General features: G+C 50.5%; 1 protein-coding gene across 1 annotated transcript in view; it reads right to left on the bottom strand.

Annotated features, from left to right (window-relative positions):
* INTS1 (integrator complex subunit 1) overlaps positions 1-20,097 on the bottom strand; it is a 66,160-nt gene that overhangs the window by 15,725 nt on the left and 30,338 nt on the right. The window contains exons 27-38 of the mRNA XM_084818205.1: positions 18,966-19,112; positions 16,853-16,951; positions 15,655-15,779; positions 14,555-14,809; positions 13,424-13,583; positions 13,029-13,169; positions 7,921-8,101; positions 7,692-7,815; positions 5,442-5,572; positions 4,351-4,438; positions 2,977-3,203; positions 1,117-1,240 (exon numbers count right to left, since the gene is read on the bottom strand). Coding sequence (XP_084674331.1) covers positions 1,117-1,240; positions 2,977-3,203; positions 4,351-4,438; positions 5,442-5,572; positions 7,692-7,815; positions 7,921-8,101; positions 13,029-13,169; positions 13,424-13,583; positions 14,555-14,809; positions 15,655-15,779; positions 16,853-16,951; positions 18,966-19,112 — 1,802 coding nt within the window. The remainder of the gene's footprint in view (positions 1-1,116; positions 1,241-2,976; positions 3,204-4,350; positions 4,439-5,441; positions 5,573-7,691; positions 7,816-7,920; positions 8,102-13,028; positions 13,170-13,423; positions 13,584-14,554; positions 14,810-15,654; positions 15,780-16,852; positions 16,952-18,965; positions 19,113-20,097) is intronic.

The raw sequence follows: 20,097 nt of genomic DNA on the forward strand, positions 1-20,097 counted from the left end.
AGGGGGTTGGACTCAATGGTCTTGTAGGCCCCTTCCAACCCTACTATTCTATGATTCTATGAAGCCTTCTGTTTGGGGAAGGCTTCAGGGTTTGAACAAGAGGAAAGGAGGTGGAAGATTATGGTGCAGAATGTTTCTTATCCACAGGAAATGCTTCCTATACTCTGCCCCCACTGAGCGACTCCAGGGTCCAAAGACAGCATGTAAGCACTTTGGGACACATGTAACTAGTCCTATGACAGACATGGGATTCATCCGCAGGCTTTTTTTCAAGCCAGTCCTGTGTAATTGACAAATCTCTCCAAAAGGGAGAAACCTGTGGGTGTCTTCCTTGGTTGTTCAACATTAGCATATCTTGATGGTCTGCACTCAGGATCCTCCCTTAAGGATTGTGTGCTCCTGTCTGAACCTCTTAAGATCTTCTTTGAAGGCCCTGCTCCTGCTATTTTTACAGAGGGCGGGGATGCAGAACAGGGTATTTTCTGCACTGGCACCAAAGTTGTGGAACTCCAACCCTCAGGAAATTTCCCTCGCTCGTCCCTTGGTGCTTTTCAGGCCAAGCTAAAGGAGGGCTTTGAGGGCCCACTGTTCAGTTCTGATGCTTGTGGATTGTTTTAAGTGGAATTCTAGCGGCGATTTGTAAAATTAACTTGAGCAAGCTTTATTTGAGCTAGCTTTATATGGACCAATTTTGTATGGTTTCTAGCACATTTGGAAAGTCACCCTGAAGTTCTTGGTTTGTAAATATTTTAACAAAATAAATCAATAATAAAACAATTATGGGAAACAATTCCAAGACTCTCAGGAATACAGGAAAGAGTGGTTTTTGGATCAGGTAGAGCAGTATTGAAATCCTGAATGTTTCTGTGGTGTATGCATACAGATTGTTCTGGCACTTCTGTTCTCCTGACTCTCAAGAACATAGAAAGCTGCCATATACGGAGTCAGAGCATTTGTCCATCTAGGCCAATACTGTCGACACTGACTGGCAGTGTCTCTTCAGGGTTTCAGGCAGGAGACTTTAAAGCCCTACCTGGAGATGCCAGGGATCAAACCTGGGACCTACTGCGTGCAAAGCAGGGGCTCTGCCACTGAGCCACAGCCACTCCCTCTTACTTTGCAGGTGCTGCTGTCGGTGGCCCCTTCGCTGGACAGCAGGGTTTCCGGCACGGGCAGCAGGAGCTCTGGCAGCTGAAGGTAGATTTGCAGGAGAAGGTCTTGGCAATGTTTTCCCATGGAGCTGAAACAGAAAAAGGGAAGATGTCAGATGTCCAACACAACCGTGTCTAGAAGGCACATCCTTGCACACTTTGCTTGTACCGTGTAATATCAAGACCAATGATTTCGCCAGAATCACAGCCTCTGTTACTTGGAAATCTAAGTTGCTAGTCCTCATTGGTACTGAAGAAATGCTTGCAAACATGTGGAAGGCAGACAAATGGAAATGAACAGGGTATTTATTTCTCCCAGAGCATTAAGGGACTTCTGGGGTTGCCAAGGGTTGAAGGGAAACAAGCGAAGCCCAAGTTTGTCTGAAGGGATTTAACATAAGATGGAAGTCCGCAGCCAATGCTTGCCAGTCCAGTAGCAAAAACTGCAGACCTGTCAAATGACCATTGATGGTGGCTTCCAATGTATCTTAAACTCCTTCAAATGAAGTAGGTTTATCTGGTTCCCAATGCATGCCAGCTGCAAAAGCCAACACACAATAGCGGTCACATGTTCAGAGTTCAATCCTGTGCATGTTTAGACAGGGAAAAGTCATACTGTTCCCAGCATGCCCATGTTCTGGTCCAATCCTAAACATGCATAGGATTGCACCCTTAGATGGGCTACATATCCAGTTATGCTTCTAGCAAGGCTCTGCTTTCTCCTTTAAGAATCATGTCAAAACGGATTTCTGCTGCTAGTTCATCCCCAGCCCTTTTGGGTCAGTGAGCACATTGGGGGCTTGGGGCCTGGTTGCGTGATCAAACAGCCCATTGTGGTTTATTAATTTAAACCACAGTGGGCTATGGAGCATGTGCTGGTGGCCATTTTGGATTTTCCAGCCACAACTGCGGCTTGTTGTGTCACCTGGACCCAGCAGGGCTGAGTTGTGCAAGGGTTATATAACCCTTGCAGAACCCATGGCCTGTTTTAGGGTTATGTGAGGGTTGTTTAACCCTTGCACAACCCACCCTACCACATTCAAAAGAGACAAGCAGCGGTCACGGCTCGCATTTTCAGGATGGCGCCCGTGGACACACCACGACAAATAAACCACGACAAGCCACGGCAACTGTGCGAACCCGATCATTGAGAGAATGCTCTGGGCACTCTCACAACATGGCTGCCATCAGGGGGGTGGCTCGCCCATTCATAAAATGGTTGCCACGGTGACTGGTCAACAAAACACACATTTCCCAGAAGGGAAACTGGGGAGACTAATAGAAAAGTGACTCGCCCAAGAACTTAAGCACAAGGCAGAGGTGGGATCTGAGCTCCAAAACACAGAACTGTTCCTTTGAACCCAGATAAAGATGGCGCCGGAGGGAAGAACTTCACTTTGCAACATGCCAGCCTCCTGATTAAACAAAAACAATTTAAAAATCATAAATGAAATAAAAATCAGGCGGGGCAGGGAATCCGATGGGCCCCAAGAGAGGCGTTGGTGGTACAAATGGGCACCATGTTGGGGACACCAGCATTAGCTCATCTCTTCCTCTGTTTTTTCCTCTCTTTAATTTTTTTCTGTTATTTTTACCAGTATTACTACTACTGTTATTTATTAAGACTGTAAACCTTGTAAGCAGGGCGGTATTAACTTTGCAGAGCACCCAACTGTATTTTACGTGCGCACGAACTACTAGAATGATCATTCTTATTAATAATCATAGCCGCTCTTTTATTAAAGTCAGGTTTTATTGGTAGAGACAAAAGGTGGCTTTATCCTGCCCCCCCCCCCCCCCCCGACTGAAAGCAAGGTCATCTCACCTGCCTCCCCACTGCTGGACGCAGGATGTCAAGTGCTCGGCGACTTTTTTAATGCTGTCGATGTCTCCGTGGCAGCAGCTGAGCAAGAGCGGCAGCCGGGACTGGGTGACCGAGCAGGAGGCCCCCTCGCCATTCTGGCCCCGGGTCTCCGATTCCGCCAGGATCAGCTCCACCAGGCTGATCAGTTCGGGAGCCGTGAGCCGGAGCACAAACTCTTCTCGCCTTTTCTGCAGTTCGATTCAGGGATGGAGGAAAAGGCAGACCGGGATTAAGGGCTGCTCGATTTATACTCCCAACACAAAGGAGTGTGGCAAAAGCGAACAACTGACAGCCATCTGTTGGGGTTGCTTAAGTTCTGGGTTTCCTGCATTTCACAGAGGGTTGGACTATATCAGGGGTGTTGAACCCCCTTTCAGCCCAAGGGCCGAATTCCAGAGATGGGTGGGGCCAAAAGCAAAAGGGTGGGGTCAACCCCCCCCAACTTAATTTAGCTTGAAGCTCTTGCTGCCCATAACTAAACTTTAGGAGAGCGTCACAACCTTTGAGAGGGGGGCGGGGGCGTGGACATGACATAGAAAAGCCAGGAAATCACAGTGATCAGTGGTTGGGAGGGAAAGGGTATGGACATCGGGGATACCCCAGAGGAAGCCCCAAGCAGGATTTGGCCCTCTGATTTGAGACTGGCTATGCTGGCTAGGGCTGATGGGAGTTGTAGGCACAAACATTTGGAGTGTCACGTTCCTTTGTCCTCTCCCTTCTCAATCAACACACTCCAGGAAACAAAGCTTGAGGCCAACACTTCATTAGTAAAGGACTAGCATTTTCACAAATGCAGATTTTAGGAAACGCTCAGACTGCATAGAACCAGCTAATCCACACATCTACAAATATCAACAGAGGAGCTGGAGTGGAAGTTAGAGGAGTTGCCAGCAGTCTGGGCAAGAACTTCTTAGCCAGACTTGCTTGGCAGGGATGCCCCTCCCTTAGGGTGGCTCCCTCCTACTTTGGCTCCCATGAGTGGCCAGCCTGGTGGAGTGTCTGAGGCCTGCCCCTAACTTTTCTCACTTCGCATCCCTCAAGTCACACCCCTTGCCCTCCTCCTCCTCCCCCTCCGAAACTTGAGTTCTCAGGATGGAGGAATGGGGGAGCCAGTCAGGCTGGGCCATCTGTGTGCCAAGGTCTTGGGAAGACAATCTGCTGTATCTGGGAGGCACCCACTGGGGAGGGTGCCTCCCTCTATCCTTGCTGTTCCCAATCTGAGCTGCCAGATGTCTTCACACGCTTAGATTCATTCTTGACGTGGAGGGCCACAAGTTGCCCACTCCTGCCTTAAACCCCCTCGCTCCTGAGGCGGAGGATAATAAGAACATGTACCTGAGGTATCCTCTGATCTCGTCCTTGCCAAATGCGAGGGATATGAATGCAGGCCCACAGGAAGTCCAAGGACGCAGCTGGGTCAAATCTGTCAAGAGGCAGAGAAAGCAAAGCTATGAAAGCATCCAATGGGGTTGGAGGGTCAGATCTTCCCACTCAGCAAATATATGCCTGGGGGCCGCGTCCATCACTCTTCACCGAAACAACTGTGGAGTCCGCCTCCATCTTTGTCAATTTGTCTGAATTCCACATAGGATATACCCAGGAAGCGAGAGACTCAGTAGAGGAACACCAGAAGTGCGGCAGGGGGGAGAAAACGGCTTTGGAATGAGGATCTCCCCATCTTGAGTGCAGGACTTGTTGCACTCGTGTCCTGCTTGTGAGTTTCCCAGGGGCAGCCGGTTGGCTACTGTGGGAACAGAATGCTGGACTACAGGGCCCCTTCTCTGAGTCAGCAGGGCTCTTCTGATGATCTTATGAGTCCAATTCTTCACATTCACTTGTCTCAGAGCCCACCTTCAGAGTGGACGTAATTTTGACCTGCTGCAGGCCTGCCATGAGCAGGTTTAAATGCAAATGCTGGGAAAGAGTTGGCTTGCACTGCATGAGACAGGCCACACGGCACTGCAGCTCCATGGCAGAGCCCCTGCTTGGCATGCAGAAGGTCCCAGGATCAATCCCTGGTATCCCCAGGTGGGGCTGGGGAAGAATCCTGCATGCAACCTTGGGGAGCCACTGATGCCAGTCAGTGTCATCAGCACCGGGCTAGATGGACCCAGGGCCTGACAGCTTCCGGTGTTCTACAAAACCTGCAGGCCAATTCAAGACTGCCGAGGATGACCTCTCCTGTTTTTTCTCCCAAAAGGAAGGAAGGATTTCAGTGAAAGCGAAGTGCCTTTCGAGTCCCCTCCCACCCCCGGGGTTTCCACCTCCTCGGCAGGCCCCGATCACGGCAGCTGCCACAGAGTCTTCTGCGTGCACACCGCTCCGTCATCGCGCTGCCCGTGTGAGCAGACCGTGCGGGCGAGCAGCTCTTTGCATGGGCACGCGGGGCGGTTCGGAACCTGCGGATCGGCTCTGGGAAGACTCGCCTGCGCTCGCGGTTCTTGCAGAGCAGGATCTTGATGCAACGGTGCAGGGTGGTCCAGTTGGACTGGTGAGTCAGGAGAGCCAAAAGGTATGGGCGGAACGAGGGCGGCTCCGACGCAGAAGGGCCTTTATCCTGGGAAGCGGAAAGGGAGGGGTTACGAGGCGGGAGACCGGAGTGCTGCCTAGCATTTGCACCAGCCCTGGCTGAGGCAAAGGCTTCAACCAGCCTGCCAATCACAGGGCAGGCTGTCAGCATTCACACCAGCCCTGGACAATCCGAAGGCTTCATACAGCCTGCCAATCACAGGACCAGGCTGTCAGCATTCGAACCAGCCCTGGACAATGCAAAGGCTTCGAAGCACGAAAACGGGAAGGCACCGAATCACCGAACAGACTGAAGGAGGGGACCCTTCAGTGCTGTTGCGTTCTGGCACCTGGTGGGGCCCCCCCTTCAGTCTGTTCGGCAACCCAAAGGCTTCCCATCACACACTCATCACAGTGGTCCGTACTGCACACCCCTAACTCCCCTTAGAGCTTGAAAAGGGCTTGGAGGCCTTTGCACCCGCAGCCCCTGGGTGGCTCTCTCTACCAAGTCCTGGTCTCAGCCCAAGTGGTTTCTGGTTTAGGACGATATGCAGGTAAGCCTGACCATCAGCAGCGCTTGTGACCAGCAGCCAGGATCAACACTGTGCAGCCCTGGCATGGCTCGCTTGTCCGTCTAAGAGTAAAACAGCCAACGCTGTTGCAACCTGGCCCCTGGAGGAACAAAGATACAGACATGCCTATGCCCTAAACCAAGAGTTCTTCTCCCAGTTTTTTATTTTATTTCATTTTTATCCTGCCCTTCCTCGAAATGAACTCAGGCTGGTGAGCGTGGTTCCCCCTCACCCACATGTTTTCCTTACAACCACCCTGTGTGCTCCCCAGCATATGAAGTTATTTCAGTTGCACCAGGGGTGTGGAAACTCAGCCCTATGGGTCAAATCCAGCCCACCAAGGTTCCCCGGATGGCCACACCTCCTTCCCATGGCTCCACCCCTTTCCCCCGACTGCCAATCGTCTGGTGGTTTCCCAGAAATCTTGCCGCTTTCTTCCCATTCTAAAAGGTTGAAATGTCCCTCCTAAGGCTTTGTTACTGGCAGTATGAGCTCAAATATCCTGGTGTTCGGGGTATCTGGACCCTTCCCTCTGTGCCTTCGGCCCCATCCAACACTGCAAAGCGACCCTTGAGATTCACTCCGAAACTGAATTTGGCTCTGGGGCTGAAAGAGGTTCAACACTATGGAGTTATACCTAATTGGGCTGAGAGTCCGTCAGGCATGAGAATGAGGGTGTTGTACCAAGGGCTTCACAGACAGGGTGAGTTTTGAGGAAGGATTCTAAGGAAATAAGAAGTGGTGGCATCACACAGGGGTTCTGGGTGGCAGGTTCCAGGAATAAGGGGCAGCAGGGAACGTTTGAGGGAGCAGAAGACCTTTGGACAATTGAGGCTGGTGGAGCTGTTTGAGTGATGCATATGGGCAGGAATGCACTGAGGTATAAGAGCAGAGCAATAAAGGGAAGGCAAAGCCGAGAAGCTTCTGCAGGATATGGAAGAGGAAAGGGTGCCAGCGTAGTGATTTCAGGAGGAATGTGAAGGTTTGAGGCCTACAGAGCCAAAGGGAAAAATGGTCAGGCTTAGGGTCCTGGGTTTTTTTTTTGTTAGGAGGGGTTATCCCTGAGAGGAGTAGTTCCATCTCCCCAGTTAAGTTTCATGTGCCCAGTTAAGTTTGATTTCTTCAGGTCTGAAACAGTACTTTTGGTTTTCGGGGAGGAGGGTATAAAAAGAGAGAGTTGGAGAGACCAGAGAGGAGCAGGAAGAAGCAGCCTGGAGAAGCTGAAGTACAGCTAGGGTAAAGCAACTTGCGTTTTGCAACTTTTATTTTCTCTTTAATGCCTTTTCTATTACTCAGCTATATTCTGTAAAGACCTTTAATTGTAATTTGCTTGCTTTGAATTACCAGTAAACTGTTGTAGTTAAAACCTGTGCCTAGAGTGTCAATCACCCCGTGCCTACCGCCTAAACTCCACGTTATTGGGAAGGGGAAGATAAAAGAAGGAAGGTGGGACTTTTAAAGAGGCAAGAGATCCTTAAGGAGTGGCTAAGGGGGTCCAGGTCATATGGGGAACCCTGACAAAGGGCTTCTCCTCATCCAGATATACATTGCCCGACCTGTGTTGATGTCATCTTCCCTGACCCGATGGATCCTCACCTTATTCCAGGAGAAAAGCAGCCTTTGCTGGAGATCCGGGCAGTTGCTGATGACTTCAGGGTCCAGCGTCTCCAACCAGTCAATGAAGAGGCCAGAGGAAGGCCCCAGCTGAGCAGTTTCGGCACTGGAGGGTTAAAACAAGGCAGGGTATAAAGATCTGAGGAAAAGGCACTCTGCTGGCCCCAGAAGGGCAAAAAGGGCAGACCGTCCCCTCCTCTCCCCAGCCCACCTGAGGCTCTCTGCTTCTGTCTTTATGGGGGTGTCTTCTTTGTCCTGGAGCAGCAACGAGCTCACCAAGGATATGGGCCCGGTGGCGGGAAGGCGGGATGACGTCTCCATGGCAATGGAGAAGAGGGCTGCCAACAGCTCCTCCAGGTATGGCGAGTGGCTTTCCGTCAGGCCTCGAAGGACTGGGTGGGACATAGGACAAAAGGGCCTTAGAGGCTACGGGAGGAAGCATAGGCAGAGCAAAACCTCCAAAACAGCCATCGTTCCTAGGGCCTGGATTAACGATTGCACCGAGTACGCTACAGTGCAGGGCACCTGCAGGTCAGAAAGTGACAGGATGGGGAGAATGGGCACTACAGAGTTTCCTGGGCTGGGAATTCATCACAGACCAAGTTGTGGTGGCTGTACGTGCTTCACAAACCAGGAGAGTTGTCAGAATTATTCCCATTTTACAGATGAGTAACTGAGGCTTAAAAAAAAGGGGGGTTCATGGCTGGGTTAGGGTTTGAATCTAGTATCTCCCAAATCTCATGCTGAAATCCTATGGGGAGGGGCCACAACTCAAGCTGTTTTGGACTGCAGCTCCCGTCAGCCCCAGACAACATGCTCTGTCATCAAGGATTATGGGAGCTGTAGTCCAAAGCATATGGAAGGCACCAGGTTGCCTACCCCTGCCATGAGCAGTTTTGTGCTAGACAGACCAAGAAACTGACTCTGTGTAATCAAAGGCAGCTTTTTGCAATCTCACTTTCCATGGGGCCAAAGTGGCTCTCATGCAGGCTACTCGCTGGAGAACAGGCGGGCCCAGTTTGGTCCCAGGGTCATGTTCCTTGGCTGCACATCTAGGTATAGAGGAAGAGAAACAGGAACGTATTTGCTCCTGTTTCCATCAGCCCTCAGAACAGGGGTGTCAACCCTCCTTCAGCCAGAGGGCCAAACTCAATTTCAGAGCAGCTCTTGGGGGCCACACTGGTACAGGCATTAGTAACCTCAAGGCTGGATTACTGCAACGCACTCTATGAGGGGCTGCCCTTGGGGCTGCTCTGGAAGCTGGAGTTAGTGCAGAACGCAGCAACTCAATTGTTGTCAGGAGCGGCCCCTTTTCAGCATGCAACTCCTTTGCTGGGGGAACTGTACTGGCTGCCTATGTGCTTCCGGGTCAGGTTTAAGGTATTAGTACTAGTGTACAAAGCCCTAAACAACCTGGGACCTGGATACCTGAGAGAGGGCCTTCTTTACCAACCAGCCCCGTCACTGAGGTCATCAGAGGGCTTGCTCCTGGTGGATCCACATGGACCTATGGCCCGGTTGGAGTCCGCCAGGAAAAGAGCCTTCAGTGTGGTGGCCCCCTTCCTGTGGAACTCCCTGCCTTTGGAGGTCAGGCAGGCGCCATCATTGTGTTGCTTTCGGCGCCTCCTGAAGATGTTGCTATTTCGAGATGCCTTCCCTGAGTGACCAACCATGGTTTATTAAGTTCAGAATCTCTTTCTTTTGAAGTGCTTAAATTGTTTTAATTATGGGGTTTTATTCTTTCATCTTGTTGTTCACCACTCCGAAATCTCTGACGTGGAGCGGTATATAAATATTGCAAATAAATAAACACATTCCAGTGATGGGCGGGCTCAAAGGCAAAGGAGGGCATGGCCAAAAGACAAAACTTTTTAGCTTAAAGCTAAGCTTTAGTGGCCCCTTCATGGATCACTGCCTTGTTGTGGCGAAGGGGCTTGCGTAACTCAGTGAAGCCATAAGCTATGCCGTGCAGGGCCACCCAAGACGGACAGGTCATGGCAGAGAGTTCTGACAAAATGTGGTCCACTGGAGAAGGAAATGGCAACCCACTCCAGTATTCTTGCCAAGAAAACCCCATGGAACATATCACAAGGCTAAAAGATATGACGCCGGAAGATGAGCCCCTCAGGTCGGAAGGTGTCCAATATGCTACTGGGGAAGAGCAGAGGGTATTTCCAAGTAGCACCAGAAAGAGTGAAGCGGCTGGGCCAAACCCAAAAGGACACTCAGCTGTGGATGTGTCTGGCGGTGAAAAGAAAATCCGATGCTGTAAAGAACAATATTGTTTAGGAACCTGGAATGTCAGATCAATGCATCAAGGTAAGCTGGAGGTGGTCAAACATGAGATGGCAAGATTGAACATCGACATTTTGGGAATCAGCGAACTAAAATGGACAGGCATGGGCGAATTTAATTCAGGTGACCATCATATCTACTATTGTGGGCAAGAATCCCTTAGAAGAAATGGAGTAGCACTCATAGTCAACAAAAGGGTGGGAAAAGCAGTACTGGGGTACAATCTTAAAAATGATAGAATGATCTCAGTACGAATCCAAGGCAAACCATTCAACATCACAGTAATTCAAGTCTATGCCCCAACCACTGAGGCCGAAGAAGCTGAGGTTGTTCGGTTCTATGAAGACCTACAACACCTTCTAGAACTAACACCAAAAAAAGATGTCCTCTTCATCATAGGGGATTGGAATGCTAAAGTAGGAAGTCAAGAAATCACCGGGATAACAGGCAGGCATGGCCTTGGTGTACAAAATGAAGCAGGACAAAAGCTAATAGAGTTTTGCCAAGAGAACATGCTGATCATAGCAAACACTCTTTTCCAACAGCACAAGAGGCGACTCTACACACGGACGTCACCAGATGGTCAATATCGAAATCAGATGGATTATGTCCTTTGCAGCCAAAGATGGAGAAGCTCCATACAGTCAGTCAAAACAAGACCTGGAGCTGACTGTGGCTCAGATCATGAGCTGCTTCTTGCAAAATTTCGGCTTAAATTGAAGAACGTCGGGAAAACCACTAAACCGTTCAGGTATGACCTAAATCATATCCCTGATGAATATACAGTGGAGGTGAGGAATAGATTTCAGGGATTAGACCTGATAGACAGAGTGCCTGAGGAACTATGGACGGAGGTCCGTAACATTGTTCAGGAGGCAGCAACGAAATCCATCCCAAAGAAAAAGAAATGCAAGAAAGCAAAGTGGCTGTCTGATGAGGCTTTACAAGTAGCTCACGAAAGAAGGGAAGCGAAAAGCAAGGGAGAAAGGGGAAGATATACCCAACTGAATGCAGAGTTCCAGAGAATAGCAAGGAGAGACAAGAAGGCCTTCTTAAATGAACAATGCAAAGAAATCGAGGAAAACAACAGAATGGGAAAGACTAGAGATCTCTTCAAGAAAATTGGAGATCTCAAGGGAACGTTTTGTGCAAAGACGGGCATGATAAAGGACAAAGAAGGCAGGGACCTAACAGAAGCAGATGAGATTAAGAAGAGGTGGCAAGAATACACAGAAGAACTATACAGGAAAGATCTGAATGTCCCTGATAGCCATGATAGTGCGGTCACTGAACTTGGTCCGGACATCCTAGAGAGTGAAGTCAAGTGGGCCTTAGGAAGCATTAGTAACAACAAAGCTAGCGGAGATGACAGTATTCCAGTCGAGCTATTTAAAATCCTAAAAGATGATGCTGTTAAAGTGCTGCATTCAATATGCCAACAAATCTGGAACACTCAACAGTGGCCACAAGACTGGAAAAGGTCAGTTTACATTCCAATTCCAAAGAAGGGCAATGCCAAAGAGTGTTCAAACTACCGCACAATTGCGCTCATTTCACATGCCAGCAAGGTGATGCTCAAAATCCTACAAGCTAGGCTTCAGCAGTATGCGAACCGAGAACTACCGGAAGTACAAGCTGGGTTTCGAAGAGGCAGAGGAACTAGAGATCAAATCGCCAACATTCGCTGCATCATGGAGAAAGCAAGAGAATTCCAGAAAAACGTCTATTTCTGCTTCATTGACTACGCTAAAGCCTTTGATTGTGTGGATCACAACAAACTGTGGCAAATTCTTAAAGTGATGGGAGTACCAGACCACCTTACCTGTCTCCTGAGAAACCTGTATGAGGGTCAAGAAGCAACAGTAAGAACCAGAGATGGAACAACCGATTGGTTCAAAATTGGGAAAGGAGTACGACAAGGCTGCATATTGTCACCCTGCTTATTTAACTTATATGCAGAGTACATCATGAGAAATGCCGGGTTGGATGAATCAGAGGTCGGAATTAAGATTGCCGGGAGAATTATCAACAACCTCCGATATGCAGACGATACCACCCTAATGGCAGAAAGCGAAGAGGATCTCAAGAGCCTCTTGTTGAGGGTGAAAGAGGAGAGTGCAAAAGCTGGTTTGAAACTCAACATTAAAAAAACTAAGATCATGTCATCTGGCCCTATCACTTCCTGGCATATAGAAGGGGAAGAAATGGAAGCAGTGACAGATTTTACTTTCTTGGGCTCCGAGATCACCGCAGACGGTGACTGTAGCCATGAAATTAAAAGACGCTTGCTCCTTGGGAGGAAAGCTATGGCAAACCTAGACAGCATAGTAAGAAGTAGAGACATCACCTTGCCGACAAAGGTCCGTCTAATCAAAGCTATGGTTTTCCCAGTAGTAATGTATGGCTGTGAGAGCTGGACTATAAGGAAGGCTGAGCGCCGAAGAATTGATGCTTTCGAACTGTGGTGCTGGAGAAGACTCTTACGAGTCCCCTGGACTGCAAGGAGGTCAAATCAGTCCATCCTAAAGGAAATCAACCCTGAGTGCTCATTGGAAGGACAGATAATGAAGCTGAAGCTCCAATATTTTGGCCACCTAATGCGAAGAGAAAACTCCCTGGAAAAGACCCTGATGCTGGGAAAGACTGAAGGCAAAAGGAGAAGGGGACGGCAGAGGATGAGATGGCTAGATAGCATCACGGATGCAATGAATATGAACTTGAGCATGCTCCGGGAGAGAGCGCAGGACAGGAAGGCCTGGCGTGCTATGGTCCATGGGGTCACGAAGAGTCGGACACGACTGAACGACTGAACAACAACAACAACAAGCTTTAGTGGAGCCATTTCAACCTTTCACAGTGGGGGGAAAATGCGGAAAAGCCAGGTTGGGGGAAGGGGTGGAGCTGGAGGAAGGGGCGTGGCTGTCTGGGGAACCCCGAGGGCTGGAGTGGCACTCCCGCTGGGCCAGGTTTGGCCCACTGACCACCACCACTGCCGTAGGAGGACTGTCAAGGGAATGGGCCTACCTTTGCTGACCAGCTCCGGTTCCACGTTGTACTTTTCGCCGGACTTCACAGTGGTGATAATGGCGCAGATGGTGGAGCCGATGACGTCGGCATCGCGGCGGAAAGCCAGGGCTTCTGCAAGGTGCAGGAACCCGCCTCGAACTGCCGTTCAGAAGGGGGAAAGAAAAGAAAGGGGAAAAAGAGTCACGGAGGGGCCATGCTCTGTGGCTGAGTATGCTGGCCGGGGTGATGGGGGTTGCAGCCCAAGACCCCGAAGATTGCCAGGTTGGGCCAGGCCACTTTACAGGCGGATGCAAGACAAAAGAAAGGTCTCTGCCCCTGTGCAGCCTGCAGTCTCAAGGTCTTCTGACCCCTTCTCCCAGGCCCTTCAAGCACCCTGAGCCGCTCCTTCTTACCGTCATTGATCCTGTGTCTGGATGAATACTGAACAGCAAAGGACTTGAGCTGAGTCCGGAGAGGCCCATCCTCCACGGCTGGATTCTCCAGCCACTGCAGCATCTGCATGAGGACTTTGAAGAACAGTGAGGAGAAGGTCGCCTCCTGGGGAACGCAGCGCTGGAGGAGGAGGAGGAGAAGGAGGGGAGATTAGAGGCAGAACACAGAGCCAGCAGACAAGCCAGAAAGAGCAACCGAAAGCGCTTAAAACGCCACTCCTAAGGGGCCAGGAGGGGCCTTGAACCAGCCCCACCCCCGTTGTCGTGCTCCTGCGCTTTAAGTCCTGCACGGCTGGCGCTCAGTTTCCGCTTCTGCAGTAAGCCTGACAGATCAAACTCTGTGGCTCGGGGGGCGGCCTCGAGGTTGCTTGAGCCGTCTGTCAGCTGGCCCAAAGCACCCACCATTGCTCAGCAGACCCTGCAAAGCCTTTGGAGTTTCCCCCTCCGCTGGAGCAACGCGTCTCTGATGGAAGGACACTCAGCGAGCCTTCCGCACGTTATGTGTGAACAAGGGGAAGCGCCTTCTCTGTTACGGCAACCTGCTGGTGGAACTCCCTCGCCGGAGAAGTGCAAACTGGCACCAGCTTCGCTATCTTTTCTGCAACAGGTTCAAACCTTTTGGCCTTGGGCATTTTAGCTGGTTAGTTGGTCTTTTACTGCCTTTTAACATGTTTTACAACAGTACTCTCTTTGGTTTTTATTGTATTTGAGGATGATATGACCCTTTTTCCGGTCTTTTGATTAAAATATTAAATCATTATTTATTATTTTTATTTATTATTTATTGCATTTCTATACTGCCCCATAGCCAAAGCTCTCTGGGCGGTTTACAGAATCATCATTATCATCATTTCTTATTCCCTTATCTTTATTGCAGGCTTGGGTTTGACCATGCACTGGAGTTTGGTTCGACTGGACTGAGAACTAGCCAACAACCCCCGTGTCATACCCCCACGCAAGCCTGGTGTTGCGGTTGAGCCCTATACGTCACAAAACCGAGAGGCTGTGGCCCATAAACTCCAGTTACCCCCCCAAAAAACTTCACTGATGGATGCCCCCCTGCCCAGATGAGACTCCCATCAACGCTCTCACCTGATACCGGCACAGCAGACGCATGAGCGGACAAGACACCACGTGGTTCCGGTGCATCGCCATCACTAGGGCCCCACCGTGCGGGGAGTTCAGCAACGCTGCCACTGCCTGCAAAAGCTGTGCTGCCGTCCCTGGCACAGGGGCGTTGCCTTGGCGGAGCTGGGCCAGCTCCTGTCCCAGCGCCTGCTGCAGGGCCAGGGCGAGGGGCCGTGGGTTCGAGTTCTGCCACCGGGGATCTGGTGTCAGTGGAAAGAGCTGGCCAGGGCGTGAAAAGAGAAGCATCAGAGAGGGTAGTCGGTGTCAGGTGTACTCAGTGCAAAAGGATCAGCCCCCATTTCTCACTTTTAACCATAACATAAAGCATTCAGGGGAGCATACATCTGATTCGTTCCTCCTCAGCTGCAAAAGCAAGTGGACAGGGATGGATTTGTTCAAACTGGAATGGCTCAAAAAGGTGCCTAGCTGAACCTCCAGTGTTAAAACAGTTGCATGTCTAGCAGCTGTCAAACATTATTTTATTGTTTGAATTCCAAATGCCTGTTTCTCAAATTACACAGTGGGTCAACTCCATTCGCAAGGTTAATATTCCCTGGTTCTTTTTAAAACTGGGACCAAGGAGTCTTCCAGGGACAGAGGAACCTCCTTCAGCCAGGGCGGCTGCAAACTTTGCAGTAGAGACTGCCTGTAACTTCCACCAGAGAGAAGGGGAGAGAGATGCACAAACCAACCTAGATGTAGATAGTTCTTACACTTACAACTGTGGAATTCGCTACCACAGCGTGTAGGGATGGCCCCCAGTTTGGATGGCTTTAAAAGGAGGTTGGATAAATTCCTGGAGGAGAAGGCTATCCGTGGCTGCTAGTCCTGATGGCTATGTGCTACCTCCAGCATCAGAGGCAGTCTACCTATGTGCACCAGCTGCTGAGGAACATGGGTGGGAGGGTGCTGTGGCACTCCTGTCCTGCTTGTGGGTTCCCGGTCAACAGCTGGTTGGCCACTGTGTGAACAGAATGCTGGACTAGACGGACCCTTGGTCTGATCCAGCCCAGCTCTTCTTATGTTCTTACGTGTGTGTGTTTGTCTATAATTAGGGTCAGTACCTGAAGAAGGATCCCCGCCAAGTCATCCTCTGGACCAAGAACTCGGATTTGGGCCAAAGCCCTGATCCGGCCCTGTCCTTGTGGCGCATCGAGGCTGCTTTTGGACCGCTGAGCCTCATCGCTGTCTGATGAGAGAAGACAGAAATCTTGTGAATGGGGCTGCTCCCAGAGACTGGGGTTCGTCGAGTCCATCTCTCATCCACTCAGCACAATTTTAAGGGAGTGCAGAGAGAATTTTGTGGGCTGACCTTCATAGACCGAAGAACCATGTCAGAGAGCTACTGCCGGACTGTGCCACTCTCAAATGCAAGGGGAGGGGGAGTTTGTATATGTGAATGCTCCCCCACCCATGCCACAAACTACCTCCACCCCTATGGACCCACATGCACATCGAGCTTCTCAGATGAGGCCCTTCCGCCACCATCTGGAGTTTGCTAGCAAGGGAGTCTTTTTGGTGGTAGCTCCCAGGCTCTGAGACTGGTTTGCCTGAGAGAAACACGTTCACTCTCCGCTCACTTTTAGATGCCAGGTCACAACACTGCTGTTCAGGAGATTCTTTTGACCTGGGAGGTGGTTGGGTTATTTTTACTTTATCTTTTATTTAGTTTCTAGCCCATCCTTCCTCCCAAGAACTTGGAGCACTACACAGGCTCCTGTCCCCCATCCTGCTTGCTCCTCGCAGCCATCCTGTGAAGCGGATTAGGCTGAAAGACTGACTGGCCCAAGGTCACTGAGCGAGCTGAGCGAGCTTAGCAGCTGAGCCAGGATTTGAATTCGGGTCTCTCTAGTCCTAGTCTGACATTGTAAGGACTGCACTTAGCTTGAGCTGGCTATTATTTTTTCTGCCGCTGTCCCGCTTGTTTGGTACTGTCTAATCGTTGGTTTTATTACCTGTCGGTTTACTGTAGCCTTTTTTATGTATTGGGTTACATGTTTTGTGAGCCATCTTGAGTCTTCTGAAAGGGGCATGGCAGAGATATTACAATAAATCAACAATAACAAACAGCCCTCCCTGCCTGTGAAGAGCTAGCATGTCATGGAGAAGGTTTCTCACTTGGCATCCTCCCTTGACATGCTAGTTTTCTAGATACAAGGTTGGTTGGTTGGTTGGCCATGGGGTGGGACTAGAAAGCAGAAAGGAGAAGAGGCAGGCCAACTCTGTTTCCTGAAGGAGAAGCAAAGGCCCAGACTACCGTACCCCGGCGAGATGGCAGGGAGGCAGTGAGAAGGGAGTGGAAGGTCTGCCCGCCGGTAGCTCCTCTCTCGTGCTGGACCTCCACGAGGTGGGCCATGTAATCTGGAAGAAAACAAGGAGGTGAGCGGGAGGGCAACGATGTAACCAGATGTGTCGACAGATTGGTTAAGCTGGGTCAAGATCATCCAACCGGAGTTAAGAAGTCAAGCTCTGAGCCATTCTTGTCTTAGTGGGAAGTCCGGCAAAAGATCTATGCCAGCTTTCACAACGTGACATCCTCCAGATGTATTGGACTACAACTCCCACTGCTCCCAGCAAGCTGGCTGGGGATGATGGGAGTTGTAGTCCAACACATCTGGAGGACGCTAGGCTGGGGAAGGCTGATCTATACTAAGGCTTTTCCTGTTGCCAGGCCGCCTTGCTAGGAAGGCCCAGAAAGTTGGCAGGGAATATGCAAGCGCCCCCACAGAGCATGCCTCAGCTGGGATGGGCGCGGTGCGGCAACACTTCCCCTACCCAGGCACAACACAGCAGGCTGAGTGCTGAACTCTGTGCATCATCTGCCAGAGCAGAGCAGCAACTGAGCCTCTCTCTCTCGGCTCTGGAGGATGAGCCAGCTTGGACTCCGGAAGGCGAGACGGGGGAAGAGACCGAGCCTTTGCTCTGGTCTGGGCTCCCCTTAAAAAGGCTTGAATGGACTCTACAAAATCATGCCTCAGGCAGAGAAAATGGAGAGGGAGCCATTTCTCTCTCTCTCTCTCTCATATAATACCAGAACCCAAAGGGGTCATCCCATGAAGCTGACTGGTGGGAGATTCAGGACAGAGAAAAGGGAGGGCTTCTTCACACAGCGCAGAGTCAAACTATGCCGTTCGCTACCACAGGATGTCGTGATGGCCACCAGTTTGGATGGCTTTAACAGGGGGTTGGACAAATTCCTGGAGGAAAAGGCTATCAACGGCTACTAGTCCTGATGGCTATGTGCTACCTCCAGTACCAGAGGCAGTGAGCCTACGTACACCAGTTGCTGGGGAACATGGGCGGGAGGGTGCTGTTGCACTCCTGCCCTGCTTGTGGGTTCCTGGTCGACAGCTGGCTGGCCACTGTGTGAACAGAATGCTGGACTAGATGGACCCTTGGTCTGACCCAGCCTGGCTCTTCTTGTGTTCTGATGACTCGGGAGGGGTGTACAGTGCCAAGGGTTCTGAAAATGACTTAACATACACAGTCTGTTTCCCCAGGTAGGAGAGTAGCAGCTCATTTTGTGTCTGGGGGATGAAATGGGAGGCTCGATACTAGGGGTGGGTAACCTCAGGCCCGTGGGCCAAATCTGGCCCCCCAGCATTCCCCCGGCGGATACAATATGCTTCCCTTGTCCGCCAACCGCTCGGTGGTTTCCTAGCTTTTGCATTGTTCCTTCCCCATGCTGAAAGGCTGAAATGGCTCTCCTAAGGCTGAGTTACTGGCAGGAAGAGCTTGAAGCCAAAACATACTGGCAGCTTTGGTGTACTGGCCCCACCCACTTTTGCCTTTGGCCCCACCCACCAAGGAAGTGCAGCCCACGAGAGCTTCTCCAAAATGGAATTTGGCCCTTCGGCTGAAAGAGGTCCCCCTCCCCTGCTCCATACATCGTAACAGGCCCACAGACACATAGGCAGGGTACTGCGTCTGTACTCCATTGTAACATTCCAAGACTCCCAGGCCTACTCAAGTTCTGCATCAAGGATGAATTCTGCAACCAGTGTGGATTATGTAAATTGAGCCTATTCCCAGAATTCCTTTAAGAACGTTTGCTATCTCTCTCATTTTGCATTATGCGGGGTGGGGGTGGGAAATGAGGTCTCCAGGGCATTGCAGCCCTGCCCCCTATCTTTAGCTCCTCCTCCAAATGTATCTTCACAGCCATAAGGGCTAGGAACTTGTTTTTAAAAAACAAAACAAGGCAGAAAAGCTGAGGAAGCTGAACGCTGCTGCCAGTCCAACGTTCTCTGCTTTTTTCCCCAGTGCTCCTGCAGAATCGCGACCCACCCACCGACAGACCTGACCATGCCCTACAAGGTAGACTTTGAGGAGCAGGGGGTCTTGGGGGAGCCCTTCCAGTGCCGGGCTCCCTTACTCTTGTCCATGATGTTCTGCTCCAGCGTCTGAGGGTCGTGGGACACGGCCTGATCCAGGTACTGCAGGAGTTTACTCATGCTGGAGACGGGGATGCCAAAGGACTGGACGAAGAGGAGCAACTGCTGAGGCTCGAGGTCCTGCAGCGCTGAAAGGAAACACCCCCAGAGTCAAACACCCCCAGAGCTTCCAGCTCTTTGCAGACCACACAGGCAGATTGTATTGATTTTCATATTAATCCCACTCTTTCACCGAGGTGGGGGCAAGGGCAAACATCTAAATCAGAAATTCCCAAACGCACCCCCACGAGCCCCCGGAAGAGCGTTGTCACACAGACATGGCACTTCCTCAACAAGGGGCGCTGCATCCACTGTGAAAGAAAAACTGCGGAAGTGTCTCTCTGCGATGAAAAGGGCTGCAAAAACCAAAATGAAAATCAACAGGCATTTCCCTTTAATCCTGAACCTCTTTGGTTATTTTATTTATTATTGTTTTATTTTTATCGAGCCTTTTCTCCTCTTGCAAGGAGCCCACGGCAGCTTACATAGTCCACCTCCACTCGGTTTCATCCTCACAACAGCCCTGTGAGGTGGGTTAGGGCGAGAGCCAGTGAGTGGCCCAACAACACCCAGGGCGCTTCACGGCCAAGTGGGGACTAGAACCCAGATCTCCTGAGTCCCAGTCCAGCTAGGGATGTACGGACTGTGTAAAATCCGCTCCGTCTGTGTTTTGCAGACTGTCAGGTGCCTTTCGTCCCGTCATCCGCCCAGACGGATGCGAATCTTTTTTTTCGTCATGTGGAAAAATACGGAAATAATTACGTAAATATTTACGCAAGTATTTACGTTAAGTATTTACATAATTTACTTACGTAACATTTAGTGTATTGTCCCCTATTCCATTCTACGTTTCCTCAGCAGAAACTTGCGTATTTTTCTATGGATTCATATGCGTAAATTTCGGGAAAGTAAAAAAAATCATCCGAAAGTCCACGGACTCCGCAGGGCCTGAGGGGGTTGCTCGGCAGCAGATTCCGCAGGTCGGATTCTTAGAAATCCGAGCTCATTTTAATCAGTCTCAAATTTCTCCACCATCCCTAAGTCCAATACTCTAGCTGCTACACCACACTGGCT

Source organism: Heloderma suspectum, chromosome 12, assembly GCF_057233095.1.
Source record: "Heloderma suspectum isolate Gila_16-S chromosome 12, 16-S_ref, whole genome shotgun sequence".
Classification (NCBI taxonomy): Eukaryota; Metazoa; Chordata; class Lepidosauria; order Squamata; family Helodermatidae; genus Heloderma; species Heloderma suspectum.